Below are 16325 nucleotides of genomic sequence, written 5' to 3'. Positions count from 1 at the left end.
TATGCATTTTGTCTGTATGGACATGTTTTTTGGATGTCCAGTGGCAAATCCTACTGCAAAGGCCACAGTAAAAAGTGTTATCAGAAGTAGTTTGTAAGTACAGAGTGCCAGAAAGTACAGAGAGTAACAGAGGAAATCATTTTTTATAGGAGAGTCCTTAATAGAAGTTTTGAGGTTTTATTTTTACACCCCTTACTGTCTACAATGTAGCGGACAAAGTAGAGTAAGAAACTAGAAAACTTTTGCCTGAATGTTTTCTTATATTTTATCAAGCCCCTAAGGGGGATGTTGGACTCTCTCCCTATGGGATTTTGTTTGGGAGTGTGTTACTCACTTGCTTATATTTTGTCTCAGCAGCTGAAGTCCTTCATTCGGATCTCACAGAGAATGTTGCTGATCTTTTAAGGTTTTTTGACAAACTCATTTATGTGTTTTCTCCCCAATTCCAGATCCTAAAAGTTTGGAAGGATCTAAAACTAAAGCCAGGTGACTTGTGGATTGTTAAGAGACATTTATATATAAGGAAAAGTTTGGAGACTCAATACAGCATCTATTTCATGTACAGTTTTTGCAAAACATGAAGAAAAAGTCACCTGGATCCACACCAGACACTGCAAAAATGACTAAATTAAAGAAATCTCTGAGTTTGATTTGTTTCCCTCTTATGATCACAGTCTAGGGTATTTTTTTGATTCAATTACTTTAATTGTACGGGATATATATATATATATATTTGAAAAGTAGTTCAGCCATGTGTGAAGTCATATTTGTCTTTTGTACGTCTTCCATTTTATGTAGAATTGTCTGTGTTTACATATGCTGATAAGTCAGCATGTCCACAATTCAGCTAGAAGGCCATTCTGGCCACAGGAGTGTACAGCCAGTACTCTGTAAATATGTCTTATCAATCAGTTGTTTTTCACAATGAAAAGTCATTTTGTAATGAAAAAGTTGCTCAGCTATTATTTTCTCCACAATGGAGTTTTTGCCTCTTTGGCCAGGACTACCTCCACCTAAGCGTGTGGAGGTTCCAGGTTAAAGGTGATAGCAGGTATGGTTAGTGATCAAAATATTGATCAAAAGAGGGGAGACTGTAATGGAAATTTGTAAGTTCTGTATATAATTGTATTGTATTTTGTATGTATCGCACACTGCCCTCACTGTGCACACGGCACTAATAATGTTTTCAGTACATGTTTACATTCTTTTGAGTCCTGATTAGAATGAGCCTGCCTATGTAACGCCCCTTGTTACGATAAACCTACAATTGTAATATTAATGTGATACCTACGTAATCATGTGCATAAAAACCTTCAATTGCGTCATAATAAAGCAGAACAGTTATTTGGAAAGAGGCTGAGTGTATCTTTTGTGTCTGTTCCCTACTGCAGTAGTTATTATTAATTTGGAACCACTAATCAATATGAGGATAGGAGTTGCCTATCATCAATTTAACCGAGTCAATAAGCAATATATTTGAATGCGCCTGTCATTATAGTATATCTAAAGATAAAACCTTACTTGCTTGGGTCACTGCTGGAAAGATTTAAACTTTCATTTTGACTATCGTCACCAAAACAGAAAGGGATGAAAGATTCAAAATTGTAGTTGTCTCCACAATAGCAAATAAGAAAAAAATTCCAATGATACAAGCTGCTTTAGTTAAAAATAACCAATAATGATTTTAATAACCCTCTACTATATCCTAAACTAGAAAAAAAGGTATTTACTTTAAAAACTCTTTAAACATTTTTGCTACATAAAGCCTATCAGCTGAAGGTCATCTGCATGAGCTTCTGCAAAATAGATAAAGGGAGACCAAATAACTGTGGATTTAATAGTGTGTCAGAACCTGTAATGTGTTAACGAAATACTTTTATGCATTATGGCTATTAAATTTAGGGTCTTTGCTGTGAAACTCCAGAAAGAGTTATAGTCTGTAAGGAAACAATACTGAATAACAAACTCCGCTGACTATAAAACACACGATTTCTGCTTACCTGTTCATTTTTTGTCAGTCTGGTTTTATTGTGAATGTCAGATGTAACCAAATTAAATCCGTGTCTCTCAGACAGGATGCGCAGCAATAAGACGACGGTTCTGCTACCACATTTTCCGACTCGGTTATATACTACTTGACTGGGAAATGGGAGTACCTAAACAAGAAAAATAAATGTCAGCTCCCAAACACAGAAAGACATATCCTATAGATCATTTTTTTGTGTAAAACAAATTTAGTGCTTTGAACCATACGTTTTGAAGGTAAAAAAAAAACTTAAACTATCTATCTATCTATCTATCTATCTATCTATCTATCTATCTATCTATCGTAAAGTATTCATACCCCTTGAAATTTTCCACATTTTGTCATGTTACAAACAAAAACGTAAATGTATTTTATTGGGAATTTATGTGATAGACCAACACAAAGTGGCACATAATTGTGAAGTGGAAGGAAAATGATAAATGGTTTTCCAAATTTCTTACAAATAAATATCTGAAAAGTGTGGCGTGTATTTGTATTCAGCCCTCTTTACTCTGATACTCCTAACTAAAATCTAGTGGAACAAATTGCCTTCAGAGGTCACCTAATTAGTAAATAAAGTCCCCTTGTGTGTAATTTAATCTCAGTATAAATACAGTTGTTCTGTGAAGCCCTCAGAGGTTTGTTAGAGAACCTGAGTGAAGGCCAAGGACCACACCAGACATGTTGGGGATAAAGATGTGGAGAAGCTTAAACCAGGGTAAGGCTTTAAAAAAAATTTCCAAGTCTTAAAACATTTTCAGTTTGCAAAAGCACTAGGTATCTTAAACAACTGACTTTTCTTTTAAATAGTTGGCTTCCACGTTTTTTTAATCTCTCAGGGTGTGTTTCCTAATGGTGACAATTGTAGGCAATGCCTGTACACAGCCACTTGAAGTTTCCCATGGAAGCTAATGACAGAGGGAGACAGAACAAAACAAATGAGAGAAAAAGACAAAGCGCCATCACCCTATAACAAGAAGTACCCGAACAAGGGCCTTCATGTCAGAATCAATAGGTTTTATGTTAATGAAAGCAGCAGAATTAAAATGATTGAAAATGACTTTTGAAATTACATTAACATGTAGTCTGTGTCAACAGGCCAACTGGAAGTCAGAAGGAGCTTACGAGCAGGTCAAATGTACGTGTCAAACAATTAAAGCAAAGTACACCTGAAAGAATGCTTCATTTGCCAAGAGCAATGCCCCATAATGAGATTTTAGTTAATGGGTTTCAATTACTTAAGTGAAACAGGAAGCGCATAAAAAGGGACATACAATAGCCTTTATTCGGCAGGCTCAGACTCATGGCTATTGAGAAGAGCAGGATGCTAACTAAAATCAAGTTTAAACTAGTGAGGTAGCCAGCTGCTCATAATACTGTGCTGTATCGCATAAAAAATTTTAAATATTTTTTAAAGTAAAGTGCAATAACTCATATCAACAAATCATCAAGCTTTCATGAATCTTTTCACATCAAATGTTGTTCTCTGTCTCTATAGGTGACTGTACCTTAAAAAGAAAAAACTCTTATGTAGGTATGTTGCTTTGCTTAAAAGATCTAAACTTTAACCCCTTAGTGACTGAGGGTAAAACAAATGCTAATGCCTGACCAATTTTGCAACTTTGCCATGTAAATCTGTACATAACATCAGATCTACTTTGTGTATACAGGTGAACTATACCTTGTTTTTCTCAGGACAAATCCTTTTTTTTTTTTTTTCTTAGGGGTAAATGGTCCTGATTTTTTTTTTTATTATCAATGGAACACTGGCCCAAAATAGAATATTTAAAAAAAAAATGTACTTGTATATTTCTTGCTATTACCATAATGTACCACCAAAGAAAAAACACAAAATAAATTCTCCTGCTCCTGACAATCGCAGCGATACCACATGTGTGTACATTATTTGTTGTTTGTACTCATAGTAGGGCCGGGACACAAAAGTGTACATTTTGCTTTTTCTTATCCTACCTAAAACACACTGACCGACCCCATTACTGATTTGAATGTTTTTTTAACAAAAATCCTACCCCTGATCTTTGACCCTGCCCTTGACTGCAACACTAACCCTGGCACTGACCTAGATCAAACCTCGATCTAGCTATTTTTTCTTTGCTTTTACTTTTTTTTTTTCTTTTTTAATTTTCTTTTTTTGCATTTTTCTCCCCACTCAGATGAGAAGAAAAAAAACACATGGGAAGGCTGCACAGTGACTGAACACTTTGATAGCCAATCAGAAGCTATCACAGTGATCAGGTAACCAGGAACCGATGTATGTCAAACGTGGTAGTGCACTGTGTGTTAAAGGACTAGTTGCATGAAACAGATGATGCCAGACCATTCACCATACCAGTAAATAAGGCAAAAAAAAGCAAAGATCAGTGTGGTCAAAACCTAGGTCCTGGTCCCACAGACACCCGCTGTATTAGGTGCGATGTAGCGGCTAGAACATTCCCGACCTTGTGGCCAAGCACAGTGGGGACCCCCAAAGCAGACAGAAGGGCCGCTGAACAGCATAAGTTCCCAAGAAACCAACAAAATGACAGCAGTATGACTAAGAGGGAACCGGAAATGTCATCACAGGAAGCCGCGTAGCCCAAATGTGACGACAGGACTTGCCGTATGCTGGTACAGGGCAAGAAGAGGACCACACTGGAGGTCTCCCCAAGAAATAATGTGTTTCGAAGAGGCTGCTTCTTTATCAAATCCAAAGAAGGGAACAATAAATAACAAGCAGACAATTGGGGGGTGGGAGGGGGGACCAGAACAAAAGTAAAAACCAAAAACAAAACAAGAGCTAAAAAATAAAGCCACCCATTACAACAAGTGTCGCTCCTACAGGAAAACAATCCATACAGATTAAAAATATATTAAAAATAAATTAAAAACAGATCAAATTTATTTTGAGTTCCAGTATATACATTTGTAATCAACAAATAATCCATCAATTTATAATAAACATAATAATAAATGAATCAAAAAGCCTATATCTAGCAATTCATATGTGTGATGTTACACTCCTGTCTTATGTAATAAATAAGTAAATGCACAAAAACTCTAATATACAGTATATATGGAAACAAAATTATTTTATCTTTGTAGGAATTAACATATACAGATGTGTAAAAAAAAAATTAAAAAAAAATAATTAAATACAAAGACCAATGCCTCCTTTCAGGATCTTGGTTTTGCTAGTGATTGGAGAAATGTAGTACTCCATATTTCTACCACAAGTCCATCGACAATCCCCCAGGAAGGCAAATTAAACCCAGCACAAATAGTTCTACAAGTGGCCTGTCTCAATATATAGACTTTTTTCCAGCAGATTGTTTCAGCTTTACTCTTCTTTATCAAAGGCTCAGGCCACTTGATTAGTATGCTACAGAAATATATGTTGGAACTGGATTACACATATGGGTATTTTGGATGTTGGTGCCCCATATACATCCATACCAAACAATGTAGGGTTAAATGTATTACTTAATTTTTTGTCCAAAGACACTAGTTTAAACTCAAAACAAGCTATCTTTGTGATGGACTGTACCAAGTTTATCTTGGAACGCAACTACTTTTGCATTTTGGATTCCTTTAATTCACAGACTCATAGGACAGCCATGGGGGGCTAATTATGCCCCATGTTATGCTAACATTATGATAGGCTTTTGGGAGGAGATAGCTATCTGGAACAAAACCCCTTTTCAGAGTTCACCGTATTTTATGGCAGGTACATCAATGATATTCTAATAATAGAATAGTCCTTCATAAAGCACTACAATGATAATATTCTATGTATGAAATTAACCTATGTGGTTGGTCCAATAAAGCTAGTATGCATTGATTTTGAGCTTTCCCATGAGAAGGGTGGTATTGTCACTAAAAACCAGTTTAAGCCAACAATGCAATTCATACTTACATTACCAGAGTTGTCACCACCCCTCATGGAAAAACAACATCCCAGTTGTTCAGTTCAACAGATTAGAAATTGTTCCAAGGTAGAGGACTATATAAAACAAAGTCAGGTACTGATTAATAAATTTGTTGAAAAAGGATATCCCTTGGATTGAGTTATGGAAGCCCACAAGAAGTACCTTTCCGATGCGCCTCAGACTAAGAAGAGGGAGGTGCATGGGGATTATTATTAGTATTATACAGGATTTATATAGCGCCAACAGTTGGTGCAGTGCTTTACAATGGGACAGGAGGGCCCTGTTAATAGAGCTTACATTCTAAAGAGAGGGGGGAGGTGGTACGAAAAGTAGTAGCTGCGGGGGATGGTCTGATGGGGGTGGCTCGGGTACAGATCTTAGGTGGGTGTGGGCTAGGCTTCCCTGAATAAATTCGTTTTCAGGGATCTCCTAAAGGTAGACAGGGTAAGGGCTGACCAGGCAAGCCGGGGCAGGGAGTCCCAGAGGATGGGAGAGGCTCTAGAGAAGTCCTGGAGGCGAGCATGGGAGAAGGTAACAAGGGAGCTAGAGAAAAGGAGGTCTTGGGAAGAGTGGAGAGCACGAGTTGGGTGATATCTGCAGATGAGGTTGGTGATGTAGCTGGAGGCGATGTGGTGGATGGTCTTGTATGTTGTGGTTAATATTTAGAATTTTTTATACGGTGGGGTAAAGGAAGCCAGTAAAGGGAATGGCAGAGAGAAGCAGCAGTCACAGATCTGTTAGTGAGGTGTGTGAGTCTAGCAGCAGTATTCATAATAGACCGAAAGGGTATAAAAAAAAGTATCTGTAGTAACATATGGGACTTTTGAGGCACAACGTTTTAGTAAAATTTGTAACATTTTATTTCATTTCTTTAAAAAAATATATAAACCTATAATAAAATACAATTATAAAACTGTCATTTTAAACCACTGCAGTGATTTATAGCAAGTTTTTCCGCTAAACGCGTTTCATGGACATGGTCCTGTTCATCAGGAACTAGCAGACTTGAATTGCTGCCATCTAAATAAAGTGACAAAATTGATCTTAAATAGTCATACAAATATAGTGCATTTTCATACATTATGCCATAGTTCCTTCCCATGGACTGCAATAATGTATATCCAGATATTCCTCGCAGTTCAACCATACATGGCACAGGGGTCCTAAGATGGGGAATCTACCCCTTCTCCTCATCCTCCAACCTCCAGCTTAATTCATTTTATTTAATGCTTTATTAGTTATTTCAATTGGTGGGTGACAGAAGTATCACCCACACCTTCACTCAATTTTTTTTTTTTTTTTTTTAATATTCACGGTTATTTATGTGTGATCCCCTCTCAGGGGGCTCCATCAAGGGTTAAATTACATATAAAGTAAATTTAGTATTTGAGGTTGGAGAGTTCACTATATACCCCACCTCCTTTAATTAAGTTCAAAAATTACCAAGCCAAGATTGGAGTTTAAAGGTGCAAACAAACAATGGAAATTGATATTACAAAATATAAATTTTATTAAACAGACCAATTTTAAAAAGAGAGAAACAATTTTATATATTAAAAAAGATCATAATAAAGCTCAGTGGTCACAATACAAAAGAATGGTTGCTGCTACATGTTTCACCACAATCATGGCTTCTTCTGGAGCTTTTGTAGGACCTTAAATACATTACCACCCTTTAAATGATCACGGTTCCAAAGAATCCTCAGGGCCTGCCAAGAGGTCCAATGAGGTGTCTGTGTGCCAGGAATGAGGGGGGAACAATAACCCTGTAATCACACCTGGTTATAGTGAGAAGTTAACAAATTGATGGACTGATACTAATATCATCCCAAAGACGCAAACATCATGTGCTGGCAGCAAACTTCAAAAGGGACTGTGCCATCTGAGCACTTCCTTCTTTGAGAGTACCAATGTTCCTTAATTTGGTATCAATATGATACCTTTCAAAGGGCCCATTCAAACACGGAATGTGCACGATCGCGGGCGTGCAGCCCTGCATTATTGGTGGCAGCGTGTCCCCAAGACAGCGCATCACTGACAGGGATGAACAGCCATTAGGCATGGCTGTTTACCACGTAATCGGCCGCGATTACATCACGGCCGATCACAAATGGTACTCGCGCACCACTGGAGCATGCGGTGCGGTCATGACGGTGGCGGCGTGTTCCCAGGAACATTGCTCGTCATTGACAAGGGTAAACAGCCAAAGGCTGGTGGCTGTTTACCACACAATTGGCTGTGATCCATTTACCATCCATGACTGCCATCAGTGACCGTCACCCATCACCTGTCCACTTTCAGTGAACGTCACCTGCCACCCGTCGCACAGCCCATCAGAGAAGTGTCCAAAAGAGTATATACCAGTGAGGAGGCATTCCAGATCCTCTCCATGACTGATGAGAGCAGCGGGGAGTTCTCATCAGATTCAAATGCCAATTCCGATTCGGAATCAAATTCAGCATTTGAACCGATCGATAGTAGTGGATCGGCAAATGAATCAGAGGAAGAATGGATCCCTCCTAAAAGGGCACGGCGCCCTGGAAACCACGCAGCCACCAGCAATATACCCTGGGATCAAATTCCCAGGCCCAGTACCAGCGCTCCCGCCAGCGGTAGACCCCGAAGCCAAAGGCTCACTACCAGCGCTGCCGCCAGCGAAAGACCACAAGAAATGCCCAGTACCAGTGCTGCCGCAGCATCACATCCACATGCCAGCACAGGAACTTCAAATCCCCCAACTACCAGCCCTGGAGTGCCACGTCCTCCAAGCGCCAGGGCCACTACACATCTTCCATCTGGTTTTGCCAACCCAACATGGCTGCCTTCCGACTCAGGATCAGCAAGAATTCCCCTTTTCACCGCACAGCCAGGTGTGCAGGCCAATACCCAAAATTTTACAGAAATCAATTGTTTTTATTTATTTTTGGCCGACACTTTGCTGCAATTCATCGCGGACCAGACCAATTTATATACCCAGCAGCATATTGCCAACAACCCACAATCATCATACGCCCGTCCGTTTGAGTGGAAGGATTTGACTCTGGAGGAGTTGAAAGTGTTTATGGACCTCACCATAAACTTACAAAAAAAATGAAAGACATGCCTATTGGTCCACCAACCCCATCTACCACATGCCCATTTACTTTTCCGTAATGTCCAGGTCCCGATACGAGAAGATTATGCGCTTCCTTCATTTCAGCGACAACACCCAGCGCCCTCCCCGCAATCATCCAAATTACGATAAGTTATATAAAATTTGCCCACTCATAAATTTCTTTTTCCAATGATTTGCAGAACTCTATGTCTCCGATCAGCATATATGTGTAGATGAGTCCCTGGTACCCTTTTCAGGCCGGCTAGGAATAAAGCAATACATTTCTAGCAAAAGGGCCAAATACGGAGTGAAATCTTGTAAGCTTTGTGAGAGAGTCACGGGATATCTGTATGCGTTACGCATATAAGATGGAAGAGATTCCCAGCTCCAGCCCCCTGGGTGCCCAGCCTACATGGGCACAACTGGTAAAATTGTATGGGACCTGGCATACCTACTGCTGAGGAAAGGTTACCACATATACCTGGATAACTTCTACACCAGCCTGCCCCTTTTCAAACACCTATACCTCGCAGAAACCCTGGCCTGCGGAACCTCCAGAAAGAATAGGAAGGGCTTCCCACAAGCCATAGTGAATAAAAAACTGTGAAGGGGAAAAAGAGCAACTTTGAGATGCAACGAAGTACTGGCCTTGAGGTGGAAGGATACCAGGAATGTGTACATGATGTCCACCATCCATGATGACACTACAATTGAAGTTCAGAGAAGACAAGGTCCCATTGAAAAGCCAACATGTGTAGAAGATTACAATCTCTACATGTGGGGGTGGATTTCAAAGACCAAGTGATTCAGCCCAATAAGGAGGTCCCCTTTCTGGTACAAGAAAGTAGCAATCTATTTAATTCATTTGGCCATTTATAATGCATACATAATTCACACAAAATCCATGGAAAGCCCTGCCCACTTCCTAAAATTCATCGAAGAATTTCACACCCCTCATTTACCAACAAAGACCCCCCAGAAAACCTTTGATCTGATGCTGTTAGCCAACTTCATGAGCGACACTTCCTGGACAAAATTCCACCATCTGAAGAAGGCCGAAGACGCTAAAAAGATGTCAAGCATGCAGCAAAAGAGGATTTCGAAGAGATACCAGCTACCATTGTCCCCAGTGTCTCTCCGAACCCAGCCTTTGCATTGATGAATGTTTCCGACTGTATCACACATCCCTAAAATATTAGCCCATATTTTTAACCATTTCCCCATTTTCATCATCTGTGCTGACCATCTCCCATGCTTCCTCAAATAACCATGCCACTACCTTCCATGTGAACTGACCCTGGCCTGTTTTTTGACTATGCCTCTGCCAACTGTTTGGACTGCTTCCACGTGAACTGACCCTGGCCTGTTTTATCAACTACACTTCTACCTACTGCTTGGACTGCTTCCATGTGAACTGACCCTGGCCTGTTTTATCAATAACGCTTCTGCCTACTGCTTGCACATGAACTGATCCTGGCCTGCTTTACGGACTATGCTTTTGCCTATCGATTGGACTGATCTGTTGCCCTGCTACTGTAGTACACAGGGGTCTCACATGTGAGGGGCTCCAAAAATGTATTTTTTTGTTGTCTCCGGGTTTAGTAATTTCTTGATTAGGGTCTGGAGTCCGGAGGCTTCATAGAGATTTGGGTGGGTGAAGCCTCTACCCCTGTGCACAGGTCTTACCTGATTGTGGCCCTCAGCCTGCTGCTGACTTAGTGCCATCATGCCTCTGGACTACAGAAATAATTAGCTGTAGCAAGAGGCAGTATGTTTATGAAGGGCTGGAAAGCGTTACAATAATGAGTGCAGGCAGGTAATGGTGTACCAGGACCAATATTATGGCTGTGCTGGCTGTCTCTGCCTGGACAATTTCTATGGACAAATGCTTTGGGTGTGCTGACTATATCCTTGTGCTGACTATAGACAATATTCCTGCCTGCTGCCTGGATAATTACTTTTGTTGTCGCTAAGCACATCTCTGCCTGCTGCCTGGACCAATTCTCTCCTCTGTGGACACTACTAAAACCACAGGTAATACTTTTTTTTTTACACTTTTCTCAAAAGAATTCATTTAGGAGTGTAATTTTTAGTATGTAAATGCTATGTGTTAGAAATATGAAGGGCCTTCAAAAATGATAGGTTGTCAGGAAATTAAATGTAATTTATGCTTGTACGCCTGAAGGTGCTACTTCAATGGTGGGCCTCTGTATGTGGCCAGGCTGTGTAAAAGTTTCACACATGTGGTATCACCATACTCAGGAGGAGTAGCAGAATGTATTTTGGGTTGTTATTTTTGCTATGTACATGAGATGTGCTGGAAATATCTTACAAATTTACATTTTTGTGTAAAAAAAATGCGTTTTAATTTTTTTCCATTTTCCAAAAACTACTGGAAAAAAATGAACCATTCAAAAGACTCATGCCTCATAGATTATACATTGGGGTGTTAGCTTTCCAAAATGGGGGTCATTTTGTGGGCGTTTCCATTGTCCTGGTGCTCCAGGGCCTTCAAAAGTGTGATAGGTCGTCATGAAATGATATGTGTAATTTATGTACCTAGAACACCTGACGGTGCTCCTTGCATGTTGGGCCTCTATATGCGGCCAGGCTGTGAAAAAGTCTCACGTATCTGGTATCGCCATACTCAGGAGTGGCTGAATGTGTTTTGGTGTGTAGTTGCAAGCATGCATATGCTGTGTGAGAAAAATAACCTGTTAATATGACAATTTCGTAAAAGAAAAAACACAAATCTTTAGTTTGCAAAGAATTGCGGGAAAAAATTACATCCTCAAAAAACTCACCATGCGACTTACTAAATACCTTGGGATGTCTACTTTCCAAAAAAGGGGTCATTTGGGGGGGTATTTGTACTTTCCTGGCTTGTTAGGCCCCTTCCACACGGTCGGACCGTTCAGGTCCGCCTGTCAGTTTTGACGGCGGACCTGAACAGGCGCTCCATGCCGCTGACATCCGACCCAGTCCGATCCGCTAAAAGCAGACGGATGCCTCCACGTTCGGATCCGTCGCTGACGGATCAGATCGGGTGAGATCTGATGAAAACGGACATGCTGCCCATTTTCGTCCGATCTCTCCATAGGCAGCAGCGGCGCTTGACAAGCCCTTCACCGCTCAGTGAGCAGAGAGGGGCCTGTCATCCGCCGGCTCAGCGGAGATCAACGGAGAGATCTCCCGCTGAGGCGGCGGACTGAGGCGGACTCCATGGAATCAATTTTCAATGATTGGCACCATAGCTTGTAGACTCTATAACTTTCACAAAGACCAAATAATATAAACTAATTAGGGTTATTTTTACCGAAGATACGTAGCCATATAAATTTTGGCCAAAATTTATGAAGAAAAATTACTAATTTGCTAAATTTTATGACAGAAACAAAGAAAAGGGTATTTTTTCATAAAATTTTCAATTTTTTTTAATTTATAGCACAAAAAATAAAAAACCCACTAGTGATTAAATACCACCAAAAGAAAGCTCTATTTGTGTGAAAAAAGGACGCAAATTCAATTTGGGTACAGTGTTGCATGACTGAGTAATTGTCATTCAAAGTGTGAGAGCGCTGAAAACTGGTCTGGGCAGGAAGTGCCCTGTAGGCAAGTGGCTAAACTCCAATCTTGTCTTGGTAATTTTTAAATTACACATACCTTCATTCCTGAAATGTCTTAAATTCAAAACTTAATATTTACCTTATAGGTTACAGTCAAAAGAAATGATATAGACATCTAGGTCATTTCTGTTATCGCAGTGACACAGGTGGTTCATTATCCAGTCCATTGAGGAGAGAGTTACAATAGTCGAGGTGGGAAATACCCAAGGTATAAATAAGTTGTATTGTGGTGTCACTAGTCAGGAAGGGGTGAATTCTGGTGATGCTGTGGAGGTTAAGGCTGCAAGATTTGGCCAGCAATTTGATGTTGGGGCTGAAGGAGAGGTCACAATCTAGGATTACACCCAGCACCCTGGCATGTGTGGAGGGACCAATGGCTGTGCCACTGATCTTAATGGTGAAGTTATGGGGAAGGGATCAGGGAGGATTGGGGAGGAGGAAATATTACAAGCTCAGTTTTAGAAAGATTGAGTTTAAGAAAGTGGTGTGACATCCATATTAATATGTCAATTCAATATTACATTTATCACTAGTTTTAATTCCAACTATCCAGCTATTCAGAGAGCTATCCGTACAAACTGGTATCTCTTACTCCTAGATCCCAGGTTAGATTCCACCCTATGGATTCACCTTGGATCCATAATCCTTGAATCCTTCATCCCCTTGCGTTTTTTGTGCGTTTTGCAGAAATGCACTACAGTCAATTTAACATGGTTTCCTATAGATCTTGTTCACATCTGTGCGTTTTGAGCCGATGCATTTTATGGAAAGGGTTTGGGACATTTTTGCTGCAGCGCACGTTTGGTTCCATAGACTTCAATGGAAACAGCAGAAACTCATAAAAACACATTAAATACAGTGCTTGTGTTTTTGATGCGTTTCTGCTGCATTTTTTTTTCTGGTTTCTTTTTCATGACAACAGTTGCCTCCCAAAAACGCATTAAAACATTAAAAATGCATCAAAAATGTGTCAAAAAAATGCAAAATGCACCGGGAGTCAACCGTGTCAACCTAGCGTCAGTTGAACACCCTCAATCCACATGGACTCAGGTTTGATTCACACCATAGAAACGCAGTCCGAAAGTGTCCCAGGTGTATTTTTGCATGCACATTTTTTGATGCGTTTTTGATGCGCTCCGGTGCATTTTTGATGCGTTCCAGTGCATTTTCCCCCTCTTTTTTCACCTTAACCACTTCAGCCCTGGAAGAATTGGCTACTCAATGACCAGACCATTTTTTGCGATACGGCACTGCGTCGCTTTAACTGACAATTGCTAGGTCATGCGACGATGTCCCCAAACAAAATTGACGTTCCTTTTTTTCCCTACAAATAGAGCTTGCTTTTGGTGGTATTTGATCATCTCTGCGTTTTTTATTTTTTGCGCTATAAACAAAAAAAGGAGCGAGAATTTTGAAAAAAAAAACACTATTTTGTACTTTTTGCTCTAAATAGCCCCAATTTTTTTTTTAAAAAGCTAATTTTTTCCTCAGTTTAGGCCGATATGTATTCTACGTATTTTTGGTAATAAAAAAAATCGCAAAAAGCGTATATCGATTGGTTTGCGCAAAAGTTATAGCGTCTACAAAATATGGGATAGATTTTCGGCATTTTTATCATTATTTTTTTTTTACTAGTAATGGCGGTGATCTGCGTTTTTTATCCAGACTGCGACATTATGGCGGACACATCGGACACTTTTGACACATTTTTGGGTCAATTGACAATCATACAGCGATCAGTGCTATAAAAATGCACTGATTACTATATAAATGTCACTGGCAGGGAAGGGGATAACACTGGGGGTGATCAAGGGGTTAACTGTGTTCCCTAGTGTGTGTTCTAACTGTGTGGGATGAGACTATAGGAGATGAGAGATTTTAATTCCCAGCTCGTAGGAACTCACAATCTCTCTCCTCTCCTCACAGAACTGGGATGTGTGTGTACAAACACACGTCCTTGTTCTGCCTCTCGTGCCCGCGATCGCTTGTGGCCGACGATCATCATGACCGCCGTTCACGAGCGTCGGTACCCCCACTGTGCAGCGGGCGCACGCGCGTCTGCTATCCTGCTTAAAGGGCCCGACGTATCGTTACGACGGTTCGCGTGATCGGGCCAACCTGCCGCCATATATCGACGGTCGGCAAGTGGTTAAATAACAACATGTGCATTCCTGTGTGTTTTTGGTGCGTTCCTTTGCGTTTTTATTCCAGTTCAAGTACAGTACAGAAAAAATGTTCTACTTTTTTTTCTGGAACTAGAACACACTGGAACTGACCGCACTGCTGTGAACTATGCCACTGGAAACCATATAACCTACTATCCTTGCATTTTGGATGTAGAAAAAAAAAAAAACACACTGGACAGCATATGGTGTGAACTGGCCCTCAATAAGGATCTGGATATACACACAGTTATGTAGGTTTTTAGAGAAGCAATAGTTTGTCTCACAATGTTTTAGTTTTTTATTTTTCCATATATTCATTTCATTAGTATACCTTATACAACAGGCATCACTAAATGGCAGATCGTGGTCTGGATATGGACCCAGTACCAGTCCTATCCGTAAAGACATGGATGAGTGAGTTTGGGGTGGAGGAACTTGACTGACATGCAAAGAGTCCTGACCTCAACCCAACAGAACACCTTTGGGATGAATTAGAGTGGAGACTGCGAGCCAGGCCTTCTTGTCCACATCAGTACGCTTCTGGAAGAATGGTCAAACATTCCAATAGACACACTCTTAAACTTTGTGGACAGCCTTCCCAGAAGAGTTGAAGCTGTTATAGCTGCAAAGGGTGACCAAACTCAATATTGAACCCTATGGACTAAGACTGGGATGGCGGTATTAAAGGCAGGTGTCCCAATACTTTTGGTAATGTGTAGTGTATGTTTTAATGCATTCGAAAAACACAGGTCAATATTTCCAGTTCTCTTGGAGTCACGCCACTGTCATTTTGTTGGTTTCCCGAGAACTTATGCTGTCCTGCGGCCCTTCCGTCTGCTTTGGGCATCCCCATTTTGATTGGCCACAAGGTTAAGCATGTTCTTGCCGCTACATCACACCAAATACAGCAGATGTCTGGGGTCAGGACCACGCTGATCTTTGTGTTATTCCCTTATTATTTACATTAAAAAGATTACTTTTTTGCCCTACCTCATGGTATGATGAATGGTCTGGCATCATCCCTTTCACGCAACTAGTCCTTTAACATAGTGCGCTACCAAGTTTTACACACACACAGTTTCTTCACCAGAATACTCTATTGGGATGAGAGCAGCAAAAAGGTTTCCTTGGACTTTGATCCTAAAGGACTTCTAAGGTTTAGTGTCTTGGCTTTTTAATTATTTGACTGGGGACTGGGAGTCCTGGGTCCTGATCATTAGTACGGGACTCAAGGCTCTCTGTGAAAGTGCGCTGTACAGTTGGCTAAAAGAGGTTAATGGTAATTCTGCACAGGCTGTAGGTGGAAAGATGTACTATTTGTCTGGAATTCCTTCAGAAAAATAGCAGAGCACTTCCTCGTATAAGAGATTGTCTAAATACTTTTGTGGTGTGAGATCTAAAAAACTGCTGTTGGTCTCTGAAGATCTGGATTTAGATTTTGTGATTTTGTTACTTTGCTGCTCTTTGTACTCCTTGCTGGAGGCTCTG

General features: G+C 40.4%; 1 protein-coding gene across 2 annotated transcripts in view; it reads right to left on the bottom strand.

Annotated features, from left to right (window-relative positions):
• Positions 1-16325, bottom strand: part of UST (uronyl 2-sulfotransferase) — a 770399-nt gene that overhangs the window by 281056 nt on the left and 473018 nt on the right. For both annotated transcript variants that reach the window (XM_073627439.1, XM_073627438.1), the window contains exon 3: positions 2001-2156. In XM_073627439.1, coding sequence (XP_073483540.1) covers positions 2001-2156 — 156 coding nt within the window. The remainder of the gene's footprint in view (positions 1-2000; positions 2157-16325) is intronic.

The sequence above is a fragment of the Aquarana catesbeiana genome, linkage group LG04 (genome assembly GCF_042186555.1).
Source record: "Aquarana catesbeiana isolate 2022-GZ linkage group LG04, ASM4218655v1, whole genome shotgun sequence".
NCBI classification, from domain to species: Eukaryota; Metazoa; Chordata; class Amphibia; order Anura; family Ranidae; genus Aquarana; species Aquarana catesbeiana.
The sequence above is the reverse complement of the archived record's forward strand: the minus strand, read 5'-3'. Positions and strand labels throughout refer to the sequence as shown.